This window comes from Amborella trichopoda, chromosome 11 (assembly GCF_054954075.1).
Source record: "Amborella trichopoda isolate Santa Cruz 75 chromosome 11, AtrichopodaSantaCruz75HAP2 v2.0, whole genome shotgun sequence".
Lineage (NCBI taxonomy): Eukaryota > Viridiplantae > Streptophyta > Magnoliopsida > Amborellales > Amborellaceae > Amborella > Amborella trichopoda.
In genome coordinates this window covers 6,109,773-6,137,446 of record NC_142346.1, presented here as the reverse complement: position 1 = coordinate 6,137,446, position 27,674 = coordinate 6,109,773, and the positions used below count along the sequence as shown (strand labels likewise).

Below are 27,674 nucleotides of genomic sequence, written 5' to 3'. Positions count from 1 at the left end.
CATAGGCTTTCAATAGAAAACACACTAAACATTTGCGATAATCAACGTTAAAGAGAACTCATAGGCTTTCAATAGCAAACACAATTTTTGTACACCTATATGCATTCAATAAAATGAGCAAATGTGGAGAATAGATCACAGATTTCATTGGAGCCCAAGGAGATGAGACGTTCGACACCTTTGATTTTCACAATTACCAAGTTTAAATTCTCATTTCATTAATAATTTCAACTACGTCAAAAACGTTTCTTCCTGATGCGTGCAAAAGATTAATCTAGCAAGTAAATGCAAAACAATACCATTACGAACAAGCTTATTTCAATCCACATTTTTTAGTTGGTAATTTACGTGTGCGAAATACCCTAAGTTACAAAGTAGCACCAAAGAAATGTAATTACAAGGAAGAGTTTAGTCAAAGATGAACCATCACCACATGTTTTTTGCTTTACATTTATTAAAATCATTGCCTCTTACAATTTCAAGAATCCCTACATATTCTTTAATTTCCTCTCTGCAATCATTTTCAGCCTTTTCAAAGGATCTGGCTTTGAACTTCAAGATCCCCAGATAATGTAGGGAAAACTAGAGGGGAATCAATGACGAATTGCCATTTGCAGTGCTCAGGCCTGTACATGAAAATGTTTCCTTCTATTTGAATAGCCAGAATCTGATATGGTTTGAGAAGCATTTTTATCGCTCACGAGGTGATCATGTCATCTTAGTCATCAATTATCCAAAAATTGACCCAAAAATCTGTAAATATAGAAGCATGGTTCACTCAGCATCTTACGCTAATGGCCAAAAAATCATGAGGATGAACAACATAGATAGTACTCAATTTTGTACAGCCTTAAGCCCCCAAAATCATCAATAAAAGAAATGCATAGACCAAAATAGTTTTAAAAGAACGAAAAAATAGAAATAGATGTCATGGAAAAGGTCAAATAGACCCACAGTAAAACTGGGACTCATCAAACATTAACTTTAAAGCATGACTCTTTCTCCTGGGCATCATTTGTTCATTATTTCCTGCCTAGTGCACATAGGGTACCATATAGCACTTGAACCTATGAACACATATTTTGAGCTGTTACTCCACAGCCACAAAGCCAAGAGACCAAACCCCCTAGAGATTGAGATGTGTGAAGTGAAGACTATTATATTGCACACTGAGGGATGAGTCCAAGGTTCAAACCAGACACAGGATATACATCTACATCCATAGATAGAAAAATTGAAACAAAAACCAGTTAAGAAATTCAAGTGAAAACAATAACCAGCTTCAGCAAAGATTACTGACAAAATAAACAAATAAATTGACTGACCATTCCAAGTATGCATAACCCACAAGCATACCCCTATTCAGTCCCTATCAACCCCACAAAAGGAAGCAATCCAAATTGTAAAACCAACACAAAACATCACAGATCAGCATACAAATAAAAAATCGCTTAGAGACCAAATGATACAAAGACGTTGCAGAGGCACCATCACACTTCACATGAGCATAAAACTAAAAAGTTGGGCCACACACACACACACACAAAGAGAAAGAGAGAGAACTAACCTGCATAATTCATGGAGGCAAGAGCAGCATAAGCACCAGGTTTAGTACTTAGTGGAGGAGGGCTTGGGGTGAGGGGACTTGGCCATTACTACTCTGTCATCATCATTAGCCTGGGATTTTTTTAGGCTACCCATTCTTTGATCCAGAGCTCCTGAAAATCCGAGAACAGAACGGGAAAATCAGGGAAGTATCACCTTCCTTTGTATTAAAATGCCCCGACTCTAGGTGGCCTAATCTCTAATAGGAACTGGTGATTCTCCAGCAATCAGTTCAGTTACCCTAGAATAGGTAGCCTATCCCTCGTTAATGACGATTTAGGGAAAAACTAATAGCTTGTGAGGGTTTTTGTGAGGTTTTGGGGTGGGAAAAGGAGGAGAATCGTTCCAAGGAAAGTAGAGATGACTAAAGTCGAATAGGATGAAAACAGTGGATCACATAGCTCTTTAACAGATTAATCGAATCCTTGACTTTTTACTCTTTTGGAAGTGGTTTCATTTCTTCCCTCTCCACCTGCCACTCATCTCTGTCTCTCTAAAAGTGGTTTCATTTCTTCCTCCTGCTAGTCATCTCTCTCTCTCTCTAAACCAAATCCTCCAAGATTGCGAGACGGAGAAAACTTAGCATTGCTCCATATTGCCTAAATTCAGGTCCAACTTGTTTTTTTGAGGACATTGATATAAAAGTCTTATCCAAAACTTGTGCCGTGGATTGGCGCTATCAAGACCATTTTTTAGCATGTTGATATATAAAAAAATTGAATCTCAAATATATTTCGATATCCAGATATTCAGGGGTCATCAAACATACCCTAATTATCATGTAAAATAGAGATATTAAAAAATACTACTATCTCACAAGGCCTCAATAAGAATGTTTGAATATACAAATATCTCACATAGTAAGATGTCGGTGTTCGAAAGTAAAAATATCTTACGTTCAAACACCGATATCTTACCATGTGAGAAAAATTGAAAAGGTGTCATTTTCTTTACTTTTTTACTTAAAAATAAAACTTAACAAACCCAAAAAGAACAATTTATCTTATTCCTCTGTATGCAAGAAAATCTTATTTACTTGGACTCTATTATGTACAATAAATTATTTTTCGAATCGACAAAGTATAATCATCATTATTTTTTAAATCAATAAAAATTGTAATAAAATAAACAAAAATGAAATGATCACAATCATAGCTTTTATGAAGATAAATAATTTAGGAAGTCCACAGAAGTCGAACTTTTCTTTCATCCTCTGCACACAAGGAAACCTTGTCATTCACTCTCTCGCACAAAAAGAGATTTCCAATCGGTATGGAGAGCAATAAAAAACCAAGGTCCTCATTAAATCACACAAATTGGATTGACATTATTGTGTGGTGATGACTGACATACATACACAACAAAATGTGATACTTAAATGTAGTAAAAACAAAAGATGACTAACACATAAATTCTAGTATGTGCTGCATAGATCATTTTGAGAGGGAGAGCTCCTCTCTTTTGGCTTACGCTGAGAGCAAAAGTGCACCAGCAGCACATCCACAACCTTCTCAAAGTTTTAAGATGTTTCAGTATACAAAAAGTAACAGCTTCTTGACTCTCTTCTGCATGGTTACCCAAAACTTCACTTGGTTCTGTAGGGTTCTCGGGGGACCCCTCACTTGTTGTGAATTAGGGAATCCCAAATACCAGGATCCCAATCAAGATCGTGTATGTAGTTGGCCAAATGCGATATCTTCTATTATAAACTACGAGCAGGTTTGGGAAAAAGTGTCCATCTTAGGAGGTTGGTTCGTATAAACATTGATATTTATTATGTATATAGTTGGGATGATGTATATGGTAAAACATTGTATCAATTACATAGTAAATTCACATAAAATTATTTGTGTTCCCTCGGGTATATTCTATTTCGATTGAAAAATAGATATATAATTTTCAAAAAAAAACAAAACTAGAAGTATTCATTTGTGATTAAAAATAAATATCTAAATATTAAATCTAAAAAATAATTATCAATTGTGACAGAAATAATAGTATTAGTATGCTCCCATATGAGCATGCTATATAAATTTAAACAACCAAAAGAGTATAGCATTTATTGCCACATGACGTGGTACAAGCAACAATAATTACTTCCGATTTTTTACAAAATGACCAACATCTTTAAAGAAAAAGACAATTGAGTCATTGAGTATCTAATAAAAATAATGGACGAAGTTTCTATAAGGCCTAGGCTTTATGAAAACAAAATAAAGCTGCACCTCGAATCCTCATCCGGAAAGCACTTCCGTCATCAAAAATCTCCATGATGCGCTAAAATCAATTTCCGACACCAACAATAAAATTTGAAACACAAAAAATGCTATAGATCTAGCAGATCTGTAAACACTTATTTTTAGGGCAAAATGGACAGTCTAGATGAATTGTTGCAATATACACTTTTTTAAGAATTTGATATGTACACAATGTTTTTAGAATTTGAAGTCCTAATTTGTTGCAATATACACTTTCCAATGCTTGAATTGCAATTTTTGATGAATTATGAGGTGAGAGTTTACATGTTTTGATGGGACTGCAGCCCCATCAAACCATTACATAATAAAATAAAAAATGATATCTAATTTAGTCAATTTACATTTATAGCATTTCCTAATATTTGTTTAAAAATATATATTTATATACATACATAAGGTAAAATTTATTAATTATCATCATTTGAAGGAAAAGATAATAAAATATCTAATTATTTGAAACAAAGCATTTCACTGATTTATAATTTCTCAAGTGAAAATTCTCTAAAACAAAATTCATTTTTATATAAGCACTTCTAGTAAAAAATTCAAGGAGAAGATGAAGAGGAGTAGGCGTCGTCGTCTGCCTCCTCCTCTTAGCTGGAACACAATCTGCGATCTTTATCCCAAAACTAAATCCTCGCGTTCTCAACATCTGCCTCCCCCTCCCCCCCCCCCCCCCCCCCCCCCACCCTCTTCCTGCTCGGGGACCCAAGCCATCTGTCCTGAGGGCTAATCCGGCTCTGCAGGCCTTTTTCTCACAGGTGGTCACCTCAGCTAAGGCACCCCCTGTTCCCAATGCCTCACCTCCCTCCTCAGGTGGGTGTCCTTCCCCCATGCGCTTTTTCCCTGTTTCGCCCCTTCATCGTCTCCACCCCTACAGAGGAGTTTGCTCCGCTCAATTCCAAACTTCTTGCTTCCCTATTGGGAAGTTTCCAACCTATACGAGACGATGTCAGGGGAATTGAAAGATGGGCTAAACGGCTCTGGGTGGAGCCAAACCTTACTTGCCGCCGCCTCTCTAGTAACGACATCCTCTTTTCCTTCCCCTCACACGAACACGCTCTCTATGTCCTACAAGAACCCCCTCATCTATTTTCAAAGAGGCCACCTTCAAACTTCAAGCATGGTCCGCAAAAGAAGGGTCTTACTAAAAGCAGAGAGTTTAGCTCACGACGGGCCACATTCCCCTACATGCGTGGTCTCCATCCACGTTCAGAAGAGTGGCAGAAGCTTGTGCTGATCTGATCTCAATCCCCTGGAAATCCATCAAAGTGCTTCCTTTCGGTTCCATTCGTCTTCTCTTGGAGGTCCTAGACACTACCTTCATCCCACCTTGCATCTGGTTAGAAGTTGATGACCTTTTCTTCCCGATCTCACTCTCGTGGTCGGTGGCCTCTCCACCCTCTGCCAACTTCTTCAACCCAACAGACCCTCCCCCACCCAAGGGCTCCTCCTCCCCATCCTGAATCACTGTTTCGAGGAAACGTCACCACCCCAAGAGGCACCGCCGACAACTTCACAACGGCTCCAGGCCTTTGGAGACCACGTGGCAGTCAAACACGTCGGCCTAGTAAGATGTTCTATGTCATCTAGCCAGCCCTGCAGTCTGTAGGTGTACCCTCCCTGCCAAGCCCGTACCCTGATGGCGGCATTTCTACCGGTCCTCTCCCGCCACTTCCAGACCTAACTCACCGCCCCAGCAAAGAAGTGATAGTAGGCCGCGAACCTTCTCCGATGCTTCATTCGTCAAGCTACTTGATTGGGCCCGACCCGTCGTCTATTACTCTCTCGGGCAGCTGGTCCCTCTCATCTGAGGACTTATCTTGTTTGGCTCAGATTCCAAGCACCCCTCTTGCTCGCTCGACACTTGTTTACATTGCCCCCACTTCCTCCAGCCTCTTGCCTTGCCCGGCTGACACCTTTCACCATGCGCCGCCCTCATCATCTCACCTGTCGCGCTCACCTAACCTCTCCCCGCCCTCTTCATCCCACACGTCGACCTCACCCAACCCTTCGCCGCCCCTGTCTTCTCATCCGTTGATTCCTCCTACCACCATCCCTTCCTGGTCGTCAACCGAAGAGACACTGCCCTCCACCCTCAACCCCTTTGGCGACACCTGGCCTCATCTCGAGTCTCGAGACCATGATCACTTGAAAGCCGCTTCAGACGCCTCATTTGGCCCCCTCTCTTCTAACCCCACCACCCTCTCTTTCCCACTCCACCCCTAGAGACTCTTCAGTTGACCCACCCTCTCCTGCCTCTCCTCCCTCTCCCTTTGGCACCCTCCTCTACCTCTCTACAGAACTCCCTCCCACCCTACAACCCTCTCCCTTGTTGAGAATCCTAGCCAGGAGCCCATCCCCTTGGATCCAAACCCTTTTTGTTCTCCTTTTACCCCTTGAACCCTCTGGCTCTACTACCCCCGTCTGTTCCTTCGTCTTCTGCACCCTCCTCTTCCCTGACATTCTTACCTCTGCACTTTGCCACCTCGGTAGTTCCCCCACAGCCTCCCCCTTGAACCCGCTGGCTCTACTACCCCCGTCTATTCCTTCGTCTTCTGCACCCTCCTCTTCCCTGACCTTCTTACCTCTGCACTTCGCCACCTCGATGGTTCCCCCTCAGCCTCTCAAGGCGCCAACCCCTTCCTTATCTGATTTGGACAGATCTCAATTCCCTTTTGGCATCGTGGCAGTGCACTCCACGAACCCCTCTCCTTGTGACCCAGCCCTGATCTCTTCCTTGCTAGCCCCTCACTTCTCGTTTACCCCTCACCTGGTTCACATTTGCAGAGTTCAAACTCTTCATTTTACCTACCGCTCCCCCCGCCCTCTTATCCTTGGTCTAATCTCTCCTTTGTAACCCCCCCAGTCTCACCACTTCCTTAGTCTAATCTCTCCTTTGTAACCCCCCCGGTCTCACCACTTCCTTGGTCTCAAGAAAGCCCCTTTTTTAAACTATAACAACCTTAATCTTTACAAGAAATATAGGTATGGTGATTTGGCTATCACCAAATGCAACAATCTCTTTCTTGATAGAAAAATCACCATAATTGCCTTGTCGATCTTCATTGAATTAATTTCTTCTCAGTTGCCTCTATTGCAGAATTTTTACAAACACTTTGCCTTCAAATTTCTCCACTCAAACCTTATATCTGTCAAGCTTTGCTATTCATCTTTTTCTTCATGTAAGCCTTAGCCCCGTACACACACGTTGTGCTCTGATACCAATTGTGAGTCCTCAGGAACCCCTCACTCGTAGAACCAAAAATCTCAAATATTGGGATCCCACCCAAGATCGTGTACATAGTTGGCCAAATGCAATATAGATGAATACAATCATAAATAAGAAGAAATAAAGCAAAAACAAAACCACACCATGACACACGATATATATGGTTCACCCCCCAGGGCTATGTCCACAATCTTGGCAAGTAGAAATCCCCTATCACAATGAAGATTCCCATTTTGGGTTACAAGAGATAATACATCTCTCTAAACATCGGTAAAAACCTCACCGACCATCCCTTTTAAACCTGCTATCTCAACCGAGCATCGATCACCCGCATCTTTCCCACCGCTATACCGCTACCAGAAAGAGCACCTTGAAAGAAACCCGAGAGACTTTCTCTCTCTAGAAGTAGAAACAAAACCAACCCAAAATCCCATGGGAATATCGTCTCTTTAGGAGGCTCTCTCTCTCTTCTAGAGACCCATCTCCTTCTTGAAAATCCCTTCCCATGAATCCCAAAGGGGTTACCCTCAAAAGGATAAGTATTATGTCTTCCATGACTCTCATATAAAGATCACTTTCTTGCTTCCCAAGAAAGCCCCTATTATTTTTTGGGTGCAATTAGCATACAGATGCATCCATAGCTGTAGAGGTACGGTGCACCTTCAAATTTTATCATGGTATATAATTTTGATGTAAAATGTTCTTAGGATTATCTCAAAATCTATTTTATATCTAATTATAAAATTTTAAATTTCAAAAATGGTTAAAATCAAGCAAATCTATAAACAAATGAAAATCTTGAAAATGGACGGTGTAGATAATATGTTGTAAAATGCACTATTTTTTAGACTTAAAATATTTTTATTTTTCATGATCATACATCTCGATGTCGAGATGATCAATCAAAGATTTTTTCAACATTATAACTCCCTTTTCCGATGGTTTTTTGAGATGCATCCGTAGTTCTACATATAAGGTTGCAACCTTATATAAACTTTTTCCTTATTTTTTTTGAGAAACGTTAACTTATATATATATATATATATATATATATATATATATATATATATATATATATATATATATATATATATATATATATATATATATATATAAGATTTACATAAGTATCCAAAAATGGCATCCCACAAGTTGGGTGCTCTGTATATATCAAAAAATGGCAGCCCACAAGTGCTCGGTATACAGCCATCAAAAAAGACAAAGGGGAGAGGAGAAAAGTGTGGGGAAAGAGTGATACGAGAGAGAGAGAGAGAGAGAGAGAGAGAGAGAGGAAAGGTCAAGAAAAGAAGAAAAGAAAATGGCCCTCCAAAAACTTTACAAATATAACAGAAAAAGAAGTAAATATACAGGAGGAATACAGGGTTGTATTCCTCCTGAGCATCTCGGTACCAAAATTTGCTAGCAAAGCCTTTTCCACAACAAACAGTACCAAGTAAGGTAAGGATCTGGGCTTCAGCAGGTGAAGCTCAGGGTCTTCCAAATCGTAGCTACATCATTTAGTCTGACTTGGAAAGTTACCAAGACCCATAGAGATCAATTGCTGGGACCTCATAGGATTGAGCATAGAGGAGGGAGAGAGAGAGAGAGAGGGAGAGAGAGAGAGAGAGAGGTAGTCAATTGGGAAAAGGCTATGATGATGATGACGACGACCCTTAATCTTTAGAAGAAAATATAGGCATGGTGATTTGGTTATCACCAACCCAACAAGTGCAAGACTCTGAAACCTCAAGCCGATTATGATATGTTATATGATTTTAGTAATAAATACAATGATAAATTTATAGTCCCCCCATCTCCAACCAAGTACGTGCTCTCTAGAAATGTTGTGGGCAGTCCATATTGTACCGTGTCCATTGAAAATACATATCTATCCTAAATAATATATCTATCATCTTCATATCATAAATATAAAAATGATCACTTTTCCATGTACCTATGTGTGTGTGTATATATATATATATATATATATATTAAAGATTTTTAACAATTTAAAAAAAAAATTCAAGTAGATGAGTTCCCTCTAGGCTACTCAGACCGACTCCTTCATGAGTCCGATAAGTCAAGAGAGTTTTCAAAAGTTGACACTCAGAAAGCCCACTTGTCTTCTCTACTTCTGTTCCCCACTTAAAATTCTTCATATTTTACTGTGAATTGTTTATTATGAAATGCATCCATTTAAAAAGAAAACATTAGGAATAGCATTCAATATTCTTACTCTTCCTCACTGTTTCCCCCTTCCAGATATTTGTTCACCATTTCCCTCTTGTTTTGATGCCACACTCCTCTCTACTGTTAGCATGGCTTGGCAAAAGCAACAATGCATCGATTTTTTTTCTCATTTTCTTTGCTTCATTTCTTATCATCTGTCAATATGCAGATGATTCCCAAGTGCTTGTCAAGCTCAAGCAAGGTTTTATATTAGAACCAAAAAAATTTCATGTTTAAAGGCTTGAGGTACATGCAATTTGTACATAGAGTGACCTCACCTATAATGAAGATGCCCGAGTGGTTTCCCTCAATGTTTCCTTCCTCCCTCTCTATGGCTGCCACCTTAGTGACATTGGTCTCGTCAACAAACTCATCAATCTCACCCTTTTTTGACAGCAATCTCACCAAAAACACTCCCACCCAAAATTGGGAACCTCACTTCTCTCTTTTTTTTAAGAAGACCTCACTTCTCTCTGTTACCTGAACATCTCCAACAACTGTTTCTCTAGTGACTTTCTGGTGAACTTTTTGGAGTTGCATGAGCTCAAGGTTCTTGACGCCTACAACAACAATTTCTCGGGCCCTCTTCCTCCCAAGCCGACTTTGCTCAAAACACTCTGTCACCTCCATCTTGGCGGAAACTACTTCAACGATGACATTCCAACCAGTTCTTTAAGAATACAGAGCTTGGAGGTCACTCAATGAATAGTGATTTTCTGTACCCCAAGCTTTTAAGCATGAGGCTTTCTCTTGTTCTAATATCAAGCCATGCTAGACAAGCACTCAGGAATCATCTGCACATTGACAAATGATAAGAAATGAAGCAAATAACAGGGGAGAGAAAGAAAACCGACGCATTGTTGCATTAAGCTTTAAGTTGTAGAGAAAATTGTTCTTTTGTAATCAACTTCATCTTCTTGTCTCTTTCCTTTTGTCATAGCTAATTCTTTTGACTCTGAATAGTCTCACGGTCCTAGGCACAAGCAGAATGAAGTAGGATTTTGAGGATCCAAGTAAAGATATGTTTCCAAGGAACCTGTCCTCGGTGACAATTATGATGAGTCCAGCAATGAGGTTTCCATGGAGGAAACAATTTCCAAACACCGGCCACCACTATATACACATATCAATGTCTTTGTGCATTCCCTGACATCTCTTGAACAAGGATCCCAACTTCACGAATACCATATCTAACATAACAGAAACCCTGTTTTCTGAACCATGGATATTAGATATTTTAATCAATAATATCAAATCTAACATTATTAAGACCATATTCCCATACTTTGGGAACCTCCGATCATGATCCTAAAGGATCTTATTTTTCATCATGATAGAGCTTGTTCCCTAAGGGATTTGGATCAAGATCCCTATTGAATGAGATCTTAAATATTTGAGCAAGCTCCCTGAAATTAAGAACTGCATTCATTGGCTATCCTTGTTTGGCATCATAGGACCATGATCCTGGATCGGGACAATGGACTAGTCCACACAATCCTAGTATCTACGACCAAGACTAAGAATGGGCTCTCCATATTTACCGATAAAGGAAAGGACAACTTATATCTATACGCTTCCCATAATAGGGAAAATCCTCCTTACTACTATAAAAAAAGAACTACACAAAAAGCTCTCCATTAACAAGGGGGCCGTTCACGCTGACTCCAAACTAGCAAACAAGACACTAGTTTTGCCCTTTCAAAGAGACGATGAGTCAACAAATGAAACCATCATCCAGTTATTTTAAAGTTCATTACTTCTGGAAAAAAAAAGAAAAAACAAAAAGAACCACCCTTATTTCAATGTTCAAAACATATCATAGTATATAAAGTCAACATGTTAAAAAATATATATATATATCATAGTATTTCATTGTAGAAGATCCAAAATTGTCTACATTTTAACAATAGAAGTTAAGAACAACATTGGACTGTGAGTCAGGAGTCACAAGACCGAGAGCATTCTTGCAATATTCCAGAAAAAATGAAGTGTTCTCAATCACATGTGCCATGTCCGTAACTACACCAATTTTCTATGCTTGCTTTGACATTGTCACACCAATTGCTACCTCTGTAAAAGATTGGACAATCAACACACCATCCATGAGGTCTAGGTCCTTTGCAACAAGGAAGTCATTCACATTCAGCACTTGAAACGCCCCAAGGTTGAAACAATGACACTGTCAGTACGAGAGTATTATATTTCAGTCTTGGAGGGAAGATATCCATTCTAAAAGGTTTCCTAATTGACCCCATTAACCAGACAAATCGAATGACTTTCCACAATGACCATCTATTGTTCCCCTTGGAATCTACAAAAGTCCTTCCAAGTTCATGTAAGTGTCAATGAGGTTGAAATAGCTTCATTAATAGACTTCAATTACGATTGTAGGTATGGGGTGGATAATGTCCCATTCGAATGTTTGAATGCGGGGTTGAAGGTTGCATTTTTTTTTTTTGAGAGAATGAGGTTGAAGGTTGCGTTAACTCATAGTTGAAAATCAATACAAGTAAATTGCGAACAGACCAAAATATTTGTTGGTTGCAATAATAGCCACAAATTTTAAAATAACTGCATTTCATCAAATCTTATGCATCAAAGATTTCAGGAACATAGCCTATTTTTTCCTTTGTCATAAGCACTGATTTCCACAGGTAATTTTGAAGGTTTTTTGTTTCTAGAACTCCCTTCCATCTCTGACTTAATTGACATATGTATATGAAAAGTCCTGTCTACCTTCTTGAAGATTGACACTAGATTTTTGTGTTGTAGAATCCTAGTGGAAGTATATGAAATCTGCAAAAGCCCACTCTTTTTCTGAATGCAAGTTGACTAAAATCCGCAAGCACTTCCCCATTATGATATGGTTTGTTCACATTAACTACGAGAAAAACGGCACATTAACATTCCCTCAAAAAAATTGGCTCGCTAACTATGTATAAGTTTTCTTTTGTTTGGTCCTTTTTTCACGTTATTAGTTTTCCGCTATATTTGAAAAAGTGATTTATAATTATTTCTGTAGATGATTCTTAACTGGATCTTAGTTTTCTTTGTCATAAGCACACATCTAGTTTCATTTGCAAGGTAAATAGGTGGATAATTACGTGGTTAAATGTGTTTGAGGACGTAATTTTTTGAAGATGTTTTTAGTTTCAATTTTACCCAAGTATTCACATGCTATTAATTATTCAAAAAGAGTTTGGGATCTTACATCAAATGACCAAAAGGCCAAAGCATTTCATTTCACTAAAATGGAGTTTCTCCATTGTACCAAACCATATCTACGGATTCAAAATGTCACATTACAAGTGAACATCTAAAAGAAGCTCAAATAGTGCTTCCATGGCACAGCTCTATATTTTGTTCTAAAGCTCGAACATTGTTTTCCAATTCATTTTCAAGTCACAAAAAGGGGGAAAAAAAACTCAAATTAGAGCAAAAGATGGATTTATGCCGAAGAAATATAGTGATCAAAAGAGAAATGAAGCATGATACCTACATAAGAGTCCAAAAAGAAATGATTTCCTTTTCCTAAAAAGAGAAGAAATAAACTAACGTTATGCATAGTAAAAAATGAATGAGAAACGGACTTTCACGAACATCTGATGCCAAAACACGATAATAGGTTTTGTTTTTCTTCAAATTACTTATGAAAATAATGGTTTCTTTGAACAAGTGACAAACAGTTACTGAATATTTCACATGTAAAGTTAATCAAAAAATATTTTCACAAAATGTGCATTTGTATCTCTTACCTCCCAAAAGAAAGCAACATTTATTGCTTAACATTAAGCATGGCCTTTGCTTCAATCTGTTCCTCCAAAAGCCCCTCACTCGTGTACTTGCTCAAAAGCTCCATCTTCTTCTTCTCCAAAACCATCCTCTCAATCTCCTTTTCATCAGGAAGAGGCACATGAACAATAAACTCCTTTTGCTCCTTACTCCTCTCTTTCTCTCTAGCCTTCCTCTCCTCCTCAACAATCTCCTCCTCCTCTTCAAACAAAATGGGTATCACATTAACAACTTCCCCACTCTTAACCGACCTCCTTGCCTCTCTCTTCACTGCTTCAATGCTCTCCCATTCTTTCAATGCATTCATCCTCATCTCCTCTTCAGCTGGTTTCTCAAGCTTCTCAAGAATCCCATCTTCGTCGTCTCGATACCCATAATAACTAGCGTCAATTCTCTTAAAAATTTCATATCTAGACCTCCTCTTCTTAGTTTCAGGTGGTTTCTCAAACAACTCTTTAACACCAGGCAAATGCTTTGCAGCTCCAAAATAACGATAACCAGCGCCTCTACCACTAGGGTTTGGAACATCAACAATGTTTCCTTCCAAATCAGTCATTTTAGCACCTGTTCTTGCATAATTGGGGCCACCAAGCTCAACGATTCTGTGTTCCCAATGGCCTTTCTCTCTGATCAATTTGTTGATTTCATCATTGAGGTCTCTTAATCTATGTTCTCCCAATCCAGGGTTTTGAATTTCCATGACTTTGCGACCGATTTCTCGAATTATCTGCTGCCTCCATTTGTCAGCTTCAGCAAGGTCTCGACACTCGGAGGCTAGGTAAGGGCGACGCTCTTTTGGTTTCTTCTTCTCTTCGTTCTTGAATGCGAGGAATCGATTGAGCATTGACTGAGCCTTTTCCTCATTTCGAGCCATCTTTTCTTTAGCTGAAGAGGGAAAAGGAAACCATAGCTTATCAGCTAAAAAGGGAAACCCTAGTTTATCAAGTCCTTTCAAGTATTATTCCTTATATTGACATGAAACCCAGTTTTTTATTATTATTATTTTGGCACTATGGCTATCCTACATTTTTCTATCACCCCCTTAACAGTCCCATGAAAACAACGCAAGAAGTTGGATGTCTCATTCCTATGCTAAAACTCTGCCAAAAACAATCTATGGACTTTAAGCAGGGTATGACATACCATGACAGTCCTTTGTCGGCATCGGACAAGCTGGGAAGTTAATAGGAAGTGTAGGAAATCGAAGTGCTAGCATTTTTACACAAACATCCTATCTCATAAAACCCAAACACTAATCAACACCATCTAACAGACTTAAGGGCTTGTTTCGGATAGTGTTACCTGGACACTTCCCCTCCCATTTGGTGTCGTGTGTCGACACTTAAACATGTGTCAACACACAGACACGTGGAGGACACTTAATTGAATATGTCTGCTGATGTCATCACATTTTGAGAACGTATTAACATTTTGTTTAAGTACCGTCCTATTTATAGCGCATAAGTCATGGTGCCCATGTGATAGCGCAAACAATTTTATCTCACATTGTGAAGTCCAAGGTTCCATTCGAGGTCAACCACTTTAACAAAAATAAATAAATGCAAGATGTAAAAAGAAGTTAGATGCTCGCGCGGCTTGAACCTTGATCATGCTGCACCTATACTCCCCCAACCACTCATTCACAAATCACAAGTACATGAAAAAGCTTACAAATATAAATATATCTTAAAAAAAACATTGTGTAAATCATACCATGGGATTGGAACCTCGTACATACGCATTAGAAGCGGTACAACCTACCAAAATGACACTCACAACTGATGTGATTAATGCCTATAATTAAATAATATAATTCATAAAGATATTTATTGTATGGACGTATCGAACAAGTACTAGCTTTTTTACCTCACATTCAAGACACTCCAATACATACTAGATACTAACACTTGTGCCGATATCCATGTAATATTGGTTTGGAAATACTCGTTATCAATTTCACTATTTCAATAACATTAATCCTAATAATGAATTATCTATTGCTTGACAGTGCCCATCCTAAAGTTATCTAAGATAAACTTATAGGCAGTTTTACATATAGTTTATTTATTTGGAAAATTGATATGCAAGCAATATCAGTTGACTTGTTAATGAATTTCAAAAGTTGTTTATAAAAAATTTGCATGATATAAGAAACCCAATTTTGCAAGCAATGTCAGTTAACTTGTTTATAAATTTGCAAAGATTTAGAGAAACAAAAAAAAAAACAAAAAACCCCAAGTTTTCCAGGCAGAAAAGGGAAAATTATAAGCCAAAGTCAAGAAAAATATTCCAAGTGATAATTCATTTCTTGATATGAAGGGTTAGGGGAAGCCTAGTTTTGCAGGCATTCTCAGTGTAATTTGCAGAGATACAAAACCAAAGTTTCGCAGGTGAAAGGGGTGAGAAAAAACAAACGCTAGACTGAGAAATTCATTCCAATTTAAGTTCTTTTCTCAATATGAAAGGGGTGAGAAAAAACAAACCCTAGTTTGTTGGCAAGGTCAAAAAAATTGATTCAATTTACTTCACTTCTTGTTATGAAGATATAAAAGAACCCCCGTCGCAAGCAATAAAACACTCTAATTTCACAGGCACTACTATTCACTTACCTATTTTCCAGACCAAAAACAGTAACATATTACACAAAAGGTCAAATAAAAACATCAACTATCATACTGAAAAACAAAAGGAGTTAAAAGGGAGAAATTCTCAATAAGTAGACAACTTATGAATATTGTTTAGTAGCATGTGAGAAAGATCCATTTGAGTTTGTATGTATATAGTATATACAGAATAGATAGAAGAGAAAGCAAAAGCAAGGAGCACCTACCTCGTCTTGGCTCTGGTTCATAAAGTGAGGAGATTGTCAAACTCCTGAAGTTGAGGCGGGGATTTTAGAAAGAGACAGAGAGGCCAAATGTTAATCCTTGCTACTCAGACTAGAGACATCCTAAATGCAATTTGAGAGAGAGAGGGAGAGGTTGGGGAAAACACAGAGAGGAGCAAGCCTAGTCTCCAAATGGGGAATGTGCTACTCATGTAAGACTTAGGAACAGTATGTCCACGGCATGTGGTTCGTGACCATTATATACTAAGGGGAAACGTTTATATAAGATTGCAACTATACACTATTGAAGTAAAGTGCACCTTAGAAATCTGCTACAAGAGAGTGTTATAACGCTGGAGAATCCCCCCATCGATCATCTTGACCTCAAGATGTATGGATATGAAAAAGAAAAATAATTTCAAGTCTTAAAATTAGTGTATCTTATAACAACTTATTTGGACCGTCTACTTACAAGATTTTCAAGTGTTTATAAATCAAGATTGCAACTATACACTATTTGCACCTTAGAAATCTGCTACAAGAGAGTGTTATGACGCTGGAGAATTCCCCCATCGATCATCTTGACCTCAAGATGTATGGATATGAAAAAGAAAAAGAATTTCAAGTCCTAAAATTAGTGCATCTTGTAACAAGTTATTTAGACCATCTACTTACAAGATTTTTAAGCGTTTATAGATCAAATCGATCTATACCATTTTTAAGATAAAAATAGATTTTCAAGCTATCATAAGGTTTTTGACACCAAAACTAAATCTCTTAAGAAAATTTTAGAGGTGCACCTTACTTCTATAGTATAAGGAATGCGCCTCATTCAAATCTTGCCCTTTACTAAAAGATATATTGTTATCTTAGGCAATTTAATTATTGTAAATCCATTTTAGATTAACTTGGTCAGCTCTTTCGATTCTTTTTTTTCCTCTTTTTTTTTTTTTTGAAAGCTTAGCTCTTTGGGTTTCTCAGCAACTTTCACTTGCAAATTAGAGCCAAGAAATGGCAATGCTTTCTCCTTCGTATTAAATGCAATGAATATATCAAATCAAAACTCGAAAACCTAATATCTCTAAAAACAAATGAAACAGCCTTGCTTATTTCCAAACAAAATTCCTTCCATTCAGCAAGTTCTCAAATCAAAACATCTCCAAAAATATCCATCCATTCAAACAAATTCCAAAAATCAAAACATCTCCAAAAAGTATCCACGATTCAAAATGTCTATAGCAAAGAAATTCATGCAAGGTTTCAAAAAACGCTAGGCGGCCCCGAGGCAGCTTGCCTGGAGCCCAGCGCCTAGACGGGGGCCCAGAACCTCAGGCGTCCTGTAGGTTTTTTCACTTTGGGGGTTGTCATATATTGAGGGTTTTTTTTTTTTCACTTCGAGGGTTAAAAATAGACCCCATAACGTTTTTATACAACCTTGGGGGTCAAGATAACCCCCTTTGCCCTTTTGGGAGACTTAAAAAAAACAACGAAAAAGACCTCACGGCCCTAGTTGCCCGCCCAAGTACATCCACCCATGTAGGGCCGCCTGAGTCTAAGCGTGCGAATTTTTGGTCCAGGCCGACTAGACGGGGCGCCTAGGAGCCAGGCGGACCATTTTTTAAAACATTGAACTCATGCATAAGTCACAAGAACAACCTCGGACTTCAAAAATACTGCAACTTTGTACTTCAAAGAAAATTCATCAATAAAACTTTACTGAATTCCTCAAATTAAAATATCTTATTAGAGCTCCAAAGGTCCAATTTTCTGACAAAGAGAGCATTCAAAGGTTTGTATCTCATGCAATACAATATAATGAGAAATATTGCGTAGGTTCCAAATAATTACGAGAAATAAAATTGCCGCATTCTGACTTTCCTCTTCAAGTGGAACTTGATCAATCCTGGATCTAATCTATTTCATTTTGATGCTTGAAAACGATTGTTTGAAACATCTGTTTCCTGTAAAATATATTTCTTAGGAAAATCTTTAAACAAAATAGATCTATGTTGTTTGGATATCCTATGGAAGAAACCTCGAAGATACATTTCTAACGGTTGGATCATTTGGAAGAAACATTTCTCAAATAAAGTATTAACATTAATTTTACCTGTAATTATCCTCAAAATTATTTATTAGGGTAAATTGCTCACAGTTTATCATAACATCTTAATGTAATTTATTTTTTTTTACTTTTTGGTTAATTTCTTTCAGTTGTTTTGTTTTCATTGTAATGTTTTTCCTTTTTTTAACTTGGACAAGTAGATTTTAGTGTATAGGCACAATCAGTGATTTAAAAAACGGATCGGTGCCCGGGAACAGGCACCCCAAAAAGCCATCCGGATCGGTGAATCGACGTTTCGGTTCGGGAATTAGCCGAATCGGCCGAATTAGGCCTCAAAAAAATTTAAAAAAATATTATTAAAAATCATTATAAATGTTGTTTTTTAAGAATCCAATAAGAAATCAGGGTATCACATTAATAATTTTTACTTTTTTGAATCAATATGTGAATATTGAGATGTTCTTTCCCTGTATGAATATTCTCATCAAACATTTATTAAAACCTAACTACATACAATATTATACATTGAAATTAGAATTATTGGTTTGTATTTTATTATTTTATCATCATTTTACTATACAAATGAGAATAAATTTAAAATTTGTCTTATAATATCATCTAATTTAAAAAATATAATTTACAACTGTAACAAAAACAATACATTGCATAATTTATAATGCAAATAAATTAATATCATTATAATTAGTATAATTATTAATTATAATATTATAATAAACATGATTCAAAAAACAAGGGTATGACCCTCACAAATAAATAAATCTAATGTACAATAATTAGTGTTGATAGAAATATAGAGATCGGTAACATAAATTTGCAATCATATTTTAATAAAGCTAAAAAAGTAAATAAAGAAATTCATCTTTGCAATGTGGGATAATTGATAAAGCAACTTGAAATAAATTCTAAAGTGGAATGAGCAAGTGTTATTTTTCTCCCTTAAAATATCCCACAAACTAATTTTTTTTTTTAATGTTCAATAAATTTTTTTAATATCCTATGAGCTAGTACTAATTTTTTTAATCCCAATTTAGCTAATAACCTAAAACTATTAGTCTTTTTTTTTTTTGGATAAGTAAATTTAATTTTTTTTGGTGAGGGATAGGGGTGGTGGGCCCTATTTAACAATTATTAATTTTAATAATTTTCCTCATCTTTAAATTAATATTTCTAAATTTCTGTTAAAGGCCACCATGTTATAAAAGAAATTCATATAATTATGCCATCTATTTCTTGGTAAAAAAAAAAATCTAACAAATAGCAAACAGGTATTGATATATGAGAGAGAGAAAAGAGCTAACGCTTGACAAGGTGAATGGGACGAAATGTCCCACATCGAACATGTAGAATACCTTTGACATTTAGAAAAGCCTCTTCATTAACACTCTCATGTGCATGCCAAGAAAGGGGCAAGGCATGTTGGCATGTAGGACAAAGAAGCCCTTGTGGGATAGGGGCATGTGGCCCAAGCAGGGCATATAGGACAAGAAGCACTTGTACGTCACATCACAGTCCCAATTTTTAAAGAAATTACAAAATTGCTTTCCTGACTTAAAAAAATTACCAAAATGTCCCCCCAACTTTGAAACAATTTTTAAAGAAATTACAAATTTGCCCTCTTGACTTAAAAAAATTACAAAAATGCCCTCCCAACTTTGAAAAAAAAAGTGTGACGATCGTATCCCGTTTTATGGCTGGATCCAAAACGGTCTAACCGATACCCGATCCAGATCGCCCATTCTAGATCGAATCGGAGATTTTTAAAACACTGGGCACGATACAATGTTATCCAAATATTTCTTTCATCCCATAAGTGCCAAAATAAAAAAATCAACTCACATGCAGAGAAGGTATTATTTCGTACGTTCTTAATTGTTATTGATCTCACAACAAAAAAAACTGCCACTCAGATTGCCTATACATCTCAAGTTCTTAATATCACTATATCATCATGAAAGGTTATATAATTAGACCAAAAGAATCATCAAACACTCATCTGAATTTTCCAATCGAATTTCATTAACAAAGATTTCATGGCTTTCACGCTGCAACAAAAACAACAGCATATGCAATCTTTGCTCAATCAATATCTTCATCATATCTTATTCCTAATTGTTCAAAATTAACTCCCAAAGGATTAAAGAATCATCTCAAGTCAGATCGTGAACAAAATCATATGGACAAACAATCTGAAAATAAACTTTTGCAGCTGATTTCTCTGTTTAAGCTGCTGATACGAAATCAGTAACATCATGATCAATTTTTATCTCACAAATTACACATGTACAAGTTATAAATTCATCCAATTTGTCATAAATCAAGCGAATAGGATATTAGTAAAGGCTTGAAGTGGTTAAAGCAATCAGTAACACTGAAAAACCCAAAGCATCAGAGATAAAAAGAAGAATCGGACTAAACATACAAAAAGAAGGTCCCTCCTTTCATTTCAGACACCAAAAATTCAAAAAAAAAAAAAAAAAATAGCAAAAAACTCAGAAAAACAAATTTGCTGCCTTTGCCGTTCCAAGAAAAAAGAAACTCTTACCTAGTTGGCTCTCAGGTACACTTTTGTTGCCCTCTTCTGAAGCCCTATATAGGGTAGTGAAATGCAAATATCAAAAACCCTAAATTTTGTTTGAGAGAGATGGAGAGCAAGTAGTTTTCCGGTGAGATGGAGAGAGGAGCAAAGGAAGAAGGAAGGGTGCTTGTACTTGATGAGAGATAAAGTAGTTTTGGGTTCGGACTAGAGGGCAACAGATGAGAGAGAGAGAGAGAAAGAGATTTGGGGGGTGTTGGGTTTGCAGAGAGATTCGTGGGCAAGTGAGGGTGTAGGTCAGAAGCAAAAGGTGAGGGAGACGCAAACCAGAGAGACAAGGCTACGTTTGTTCATGCGCCATCCACATTAGATCCGATTTAGTTTTTATTTTGCGGGAAAACATATATTTAGGGCTCGTTCGGTTCATGGGTAACAGTTTGCATATGTAAAACAATTTTCATATGTAAACAGCTAACTGTGCAAGAATTTTCTAATAGTGTATTTCCCATGTTTGTTTCGCATGTCTGGGATTCATGTGTACTTAGTTTCTTATGTCTGGATTAATACCTAAGTTTAACCGTTCTATTGCAACATAGATGATTTGATATCGACATCCATCCAATTAAGGTGATTTTTTAAAAACATTCAAGCTATATTATGCTTAAAAAATGGATAATTTAGATCATAAGTTTAGTTCACTTTATTAAAAATAATAACAGTGGGGCATGATATAAGGTGTAAGCCATGACTACAGAAGCATTGAAAAGAAAGAAAGGTTTCCAGGCGTCCAACGACAATGGCAACCCGGATTGGGTATCGATTAGACCGTTTCGGATCCAGCCATAAAACGAAATCCGACCATCACACTTTTTTTTTTCAAAGTTGGGAGGGCATTTTTGTAATTTTTTTAAGTCGGGAGGGCAATTTTGTAATTTCTTTAAAAATTGGGGCAACTGTGATGTGACGTACAAGTGCTTCTTGTCCTATATGCCCTCCTTGGGCCACATGCCCCTATCCAACAAGGGCTTCTTTATCCTACATGCCAACATACCTTGCCCCTTTCCAGGGGTGCAAATGAGAGTGTTAATGAAGAGGCTTTTATACATGTCAAAGGTATTCTTGATGTTCAATGTGGGACATTTCGTCCCATTCACCTTGTCAAGCGTTAGCTCTTTTCTCTCTTTCTCTCATATATCAATACTTGTTTGCTATTTTCTCTCTCTCTCATATATCAATACCTGTTTCCTATTTTCTCTCTCTCTCATATCAATATTTGTTTGCTATTTGTTAGATTTTTTATTTTTTTTACCAAGAAGTAGATGGCACAATTATATTAATTTCTTTTAACATGGTGGCCTTTAACATAAATTTAAGAATATTAATTTAAAGAGGAAAATTATTAAAAATAATAATTGGTAGATAGGGCCCAACACCCCTATCCCTCACCAAAAAAATTAAAATTTACTTATCCAAAACAAAAAGACTAATAGCATTAGGCTATTAGATAATTGGGATGAAAAAAAATAATACTAGCTCATAGGATATTAAAAAAAACAAAAAATAATACTAATACTGGTTTATTGAACATTAAAAAAAAATACTAGTTTATGGGATATTTTAAGAGAGAAAAATAACACTAGCTCATACCACTATAGAATTTATTTCAAGTTGCTTTATCAATTATCCCACATTGCAAAGATGAATTTCTCTATTTATTTTTTTAATTTTATTAAAATGTGATTGCAAATTTATGTTACTAAAATTCTATATTTCTATCAACACTAATTATTATATACTAGTTTATTTGTGAGGTCATACACTTGTTTTTTGAATCATGTTTATTATAATATTATAATTAATAATTATACTAATTAGAATGATAATCAAATCTTATATTTTATTTATTAATTTATTTACATTATAAATTATGCAATGTATTATTTTTTGTTATAGTTGTAAATTAGATTTTTAAATTAGATGATATTATAAGACAAATTTCAAATTTATTCTGATTTGTATAGTAAAATGATGATAAAATAATAAAATACAAACCAATAATTCTAATTTCATTGTCTAATATTGTATTTTTTTTTAGAGAAAGTTAACATTTGTATTGATGTATGGTGTTAGAGTACAAAAGAGGGGTCCAAGAGTACCAACAAGTCGGGTCACTCGATCAAAAAATAGGTCAAGAGACCCTGTACAAAAAATGGCCTTTAAACCTGCCAAATTACACAAAGATGTACTTGTGAGTTACAAAAAAATTGAGGCTTATAGATTTGCCCGATTACAAGATCTGTAAATATGTGCAACTAAACGCCTAAACTCCCTCTGTGGTCCAGAGCAAAAAAGGAGAATGACCAGGAGGGGTCTTCAGCATGGGCCCTAGCTCCGTCTTTTGCAAGAAGATCGGAGAACTCGTTGGATGTCCGCCAAATATGCTTCTATAAGACATTCATATCCCTGCATATGTTAGCAATCTCATCAAAAATCGAGGAGAGGTATCGTGGATGTGGTGAAGTGCCTGCTGCCCAAGAGATGATATTTTGGGCGTCTCCTTCCACCGCAATTGTGAGCCCCATGAATGGTTAAAGCTTTTAAGACCCATGAGAAGAGCCATGGCTTCAGTGTACTGAGAGTCTTCATGGCCCAAGTGTTTGGAATACGTGAAGAGAATATTGCGATGATGGTCTCGAAAAACACCTCCAACGCCAGCAAGGCCAGGGTTCCCCAATGAACAACCATCGAAATTAAGCTTAATGGCGCCTTCTGGAGTCGGCAGCCAGTTGTTGGGTCTTTGAAGCTTCTGTGGCTGGAGATATAGGATATTTTCCCATTGGCTGAGAAAGGCGTCAACAGAAATCCTCGAGAAGGCCATGCGGTTAGATGCCTAGAAAGTTACTAGGGTCGTAACCTTGTGGACGAGCACCGAAACTACGCTTTTGTGACCTTGGAAGACCCTTGCATTCCTTTCTAACCAAATGACCCAAATGGTAGCTGCAATGGCAGCCTTACACAATGCTCTACCAGCCTTCAGCCAATGACAGGCGTAGTAGGATGAGATAAGCACCTTGACCGAGGGTGGAGTGACCCATTAAAGGCGGAGCAACTATAGTACTTGGCTCCACAGGTCATAAGCGAGACTACAGTAAATGAAAAGGTGTGGATTCGATTCCTCCTCACTCATGCACACTACACATCTGTTGGGCACCGGAATCCCTTTCTTTTGAAGCTGGTCAACTGTGAGAGCCCATCGAGAACAAGTAATCCAATTGAAAGTTTGTACTTTTGGAGGAGCTATAGTGGACCAGACCTTGGAAAGGACAGAAATAGGATTAAGTGGGAAGGTGGGGGGTTGAATGAGTCCTTTATAGAATGAGGCCACTGAGAAGGTACCAAATGGAGTAAGGGTCCAGACTTGAGAGTCCCTCCCAAGTGGAGTTAGGAAGTAGGGGTGCAAGCTGCCGAAAGTGAGAGGAAGAGTCTAGTTTCCTCTTCAGTGAGGTTTCTTCTGAAAGAGGGGTTCCAAACTCTTCGGCCTCTTGACAGGACCATTTCTTCTGCTACGGTAGAGTCTTTGTTAAAGGTAAGATGATAGAGGGATGGGAAGAGGTCCCTTAGAGAAGTGTCCTATCTAGAGGTCAGACCAAAAGCGCACTCTTGTACCTTCTCTAGGATGAAATCGGATGGTTTGTTTGAACAGTGAGAAAGAGGAGGCAAAGGACTTCCATCCTCGTGAGGCCCTACTCGAGAAAATCCTTTCAGGCACCCAAGTTTGTTCCGGGATCTTGTATTTGTTGTGCATAACCTGAGCCCAGAGGGAATTAGTCTGGGTGGCTAAGCGCCACCATCATTTCCCTAGTAGAGCCAGGTTGTGTTTTCTTAGGTCCCTGATCCCTAGCCCTCCTTGAGACTTGGGTAGTCGGACTTTGTCCCAAGAGATAAGGTGATGTCTGGCTTTTTCGGCCTGTCCAGACCAGAGGAAATTCCTCATTAACTGCTCTAGAAGGTTGGCCACCGAGGCTGGCAAGTGGAAGATAGACATTAAGTACACCGGAGCATTAGCAAGTGTTGCTTTGACCGGCGTAGTGAGGCCAGCCAGGGAGAGGTATCTCCCTTTCCAACCTGTCAGACACCTGTCCACTTTGTCTATGACTTGGGACCATTGTCTCTTTTTAGGCTTTCTCAATCCCAATGGTATACCCAAGTATGTGGTGGGGAAATCCTCCACTTTACATTCCCAATTTGGGATGAGTGCCCTGATTTTGTCGTTTGTAAGTCCCACCCCCATCATCTTTGATTTATCCATATTGACCTTGAAGCATGTAGCTGTCTCGAAGCATTTGAGAAAAAGCCTCAGAATTTCAATTTCTTCTGGGGAGGCATCTAAGAACGCCAAAGTGTCATCTGCGTATTGCAGATGAGACACCTTTGGGCCTTGTGGACTGCATTTAAAGGCAGTGAGGAGGCCTTCCTGGTACATTCACGCGATTGAGTGACTAAAGACTTCTGCAGCTATGGCAAAGAGAAATGGGGACAAAGGGTCCCCTTGGCGAAGCCCCCTCAAGGAAGGAAAGAACCCTTTAGGTGTTCCGTTAAGAAGGACCGAGAAGTGGGGATGAGAAAAGTAGCCTCTCATCCACTTTCTCCAGAGGTCCCCAAATCCCATTCTTGCCATTGTCTCTTCCAGCAATAACCAATCAATGTGGTCATACGCTTTTTCCCAATCAATTTTGAAAATGAGACCTGCCTTCTTGGACAAGTGCCTGAAATGTAGGCACTCGTGTGCCACTAAAGCCCCATCAAGGTTTTGCCTATCTTTGATAGTATTGTATTTAGTTAGGTTTTAATAAATGTTTGATGAGAATCTTCATACAGGGAAAGAACATCTCAATATTTACATGTTGACGCAAAAAAATACAAATTATTAATGTAGTACCCTCGTTTCTTATTGGATTCCTCAAAAACAACATTTATAATGATTTTTAATAATTTTTTTGAATTTATTTTAAGGACGACTTTGACCGATTCTAACGATTCCCGCACTGAAGTGCCGATTCACCGATCTAGATGGGTTTTTGGGATGCCCGATCCGAGGCACCGATCCGTTTTTTAAACCACAGATGGCAACCATTATTATTAACAAGAATCATGCCAACTAAGTTAGCATCCCTCATTATCAAAAAAAAAAGCTCAGCATCCCTTTTCAAATATTACAAAAGTAACGTACATAGGATGAAGCCCTAACGATGAAAGATATAAACAAAGTTCAGCATCCCTTTTCAAATATTACCAAAGTAACCTACATAGGATGGGGCCCTAACACCTTCCCCAGGAACAATAAGGATGAAGTGGAACATACTGGATGAAAGATATACTTCCTCCTAGTGCAAGCTATTAACAATATTCAAAATGGAACCTACAATGTCTAAACATATATCTAACAGCTGTTATCAAAGGCATAATCAGCGCGACCAAACGATAGCTGCATGGAACATTCTCCCAACACTAATCATAGATACCCATAACAAATATAATGTCTAAGCAATCAGTCACAAATAACAGGGAAGAGTGTGAACTTAATCTGAAATGCAATTTCATTACTTTTTCTATTGGAGAACATGATATCAATCAAAAGAAAATATTGAAAGTGAAATTTAACGTAATAATTAAATTTTATCAAAGAGAAGAGAGCATTTTAAACTCATCAAATTTTCAAACTTCAAATATTGAGAGCATTTTAAACTCTCTGCTGGGGCCTTCGCATCAAAACTCATCAAATTTTCAAACTTCAAAATTAATAAATTTTTTGAAATCCCTCAAATAAAAAAAATAAATCAAGGCTATAATTATCAGAAATCCCTCAAAAATAGAAAGACTATAAACTAATTAGTTTATGACAATTTGCTCTATACGAAATGAGGATCTCACTGATATTGCTGAAAACGATTGACTGCACTAAAATTTCAAAGTCAAAGTTTTAAGGTATAAAATTCATAACCAAAAGGACATGAAATTGACTTGCATGCTTTTAGAACAAAGGCTATGGCGAAGAAAAGATAGCTTCGAGCTTCAAAAAAATGGCGGACTTGGAATGAGCTTTTGTTCCATAAATTGCAGAAGCCATGGGAGTCGCTCTCACACTGTCTCTCTGTCTCTCTCTCTCTCACTAAAAAGGCTTTCACATGGGTACTATACAGCGCAAATTGTGCTTCTATACAACACAAAAAACCAGTAAGAAATATAAAAATAAAAATACAACAAAAGGAAACCCATACCCACATTTTTCTACATAGCAAATTGCGCTCCTATACTCCATAAAATAAGCCAAACACAAAAAAAAAAGTAACAAATCTCCATGGGGAAATCGCATAAAAAAAAATGTTTGTATTGGTAATTAAACAAACCAGCACCATCTAGAGGGAAAAACCAGAAAAATCACAATAATAAATCCCATACCCTTGTTGAAGAAGATGAGGTACCTTGTAAGAGGGTTCTAAGGGAAACCCTACCTTGTTTGGTGAAGAATCTTTACACTATGACGAAGAAAAACCAGTAAAAAAAATAAAAGAACACAAGCCTTACCTTGTTGAAGAAGATGAAAGCTTGCAAAATAGAAGCTCGCTTGAAGAAGATGAGGTGCTTACTATGAGGCTTGAGAATGTGGTCTGTGAGAGACGAGGGTGAGAGAGAATGGCGAGAGAGGCTTCGTGAGGCAGATAGGGCACTGATGGAGAGTATCGAGGGTTTTGTGAGGGGGGCCCTTTTATTTGGTTTCAGCCCCTCGCACCAAATTCAAACGGAATGTTTTTTCGGGTCTGCACGAGTGATGCATACTAAACATGCGTACACTGTATGTATGCTGACTGTGTCATGTTAGAAAAAATTATAGGGGAAAATTACGTAAGTATTCATTTTAGTTTTTGTTATTATTAAAATATCGAATATTTTTCGTTATTAAGTACGCGATTGTTTTTTTGGATTTTATAAAAAAAATTTAAAAAAAATAAGAAACTATCCATTCTCGGTTTTTAAAAATCAAAATCAAGTCAATTTCGATTTGTAAAAAACCGAAAAGTTTAAAATTTAGGCTTTTCAAGGACCAAAAACGT

General features: G+C 37.4%; 1 protein-coding gene across 7 annotated transcripts; it reads right to left on the bottom strand.

Moving 5' to 3' along the window:
- Positions 1 to 313: 313 nt before the first annotated feature.
- Positions 314 to 27,423, bottom strand: LOC18444313 (uncharacterized). Of its 7 annotated transcripts, none has more exons than XR_002282655.2 (4): positions 27,148 to 27,423; positions 13,080 to 14,001; positions 1,568 to 1,718; positions 314 to 753 (listed from the first exon to the last, which is right to left on the bottom strand). XR_002282655.2 is itself a non-coding variant. In XM_006854488.4 (3 exons), the coding sequence occupies exon 2, from the start codon at positions 13,988 to 13,990 to the stop codon at positions 13,100 to 13,102; it is 891 nt and encodes a 296-aa protein (XP_006854550.1). In that variant the 5' UTR covers positions 13,991 to 14,001; positions 27,148 to 27,423; the 3' UTR covers positions 314 to 753; positions 13,080 to 13,099. The 7 variants fall into 7 exon arrangements, 3 of the variants coding, with proteins under 3 accessions (XP_006854550.1, XP_020529374.1, XP_088707677.1); XR_016044112.1 differs by having other exon boundaries at positions 27,210 to 27,296; XR_002282656.2 differs by lacking the exon at positions 13,080 to 14,001 and having other exon boundaries at positions 27,148 to 27,302.
- Between the last annotated feature and the right edge of the window lie 251 nt (positions 27,424 to 27,674).

Coding starts and splice junctions, on each gene's coding strand:
- LOC18444313 (XM_006854488.4), bottom strand. CDS start 13,990: ATGGCTCGAAATGAGGAAAAGGCTCAGTCAATGCTCAATCGATTCCTC.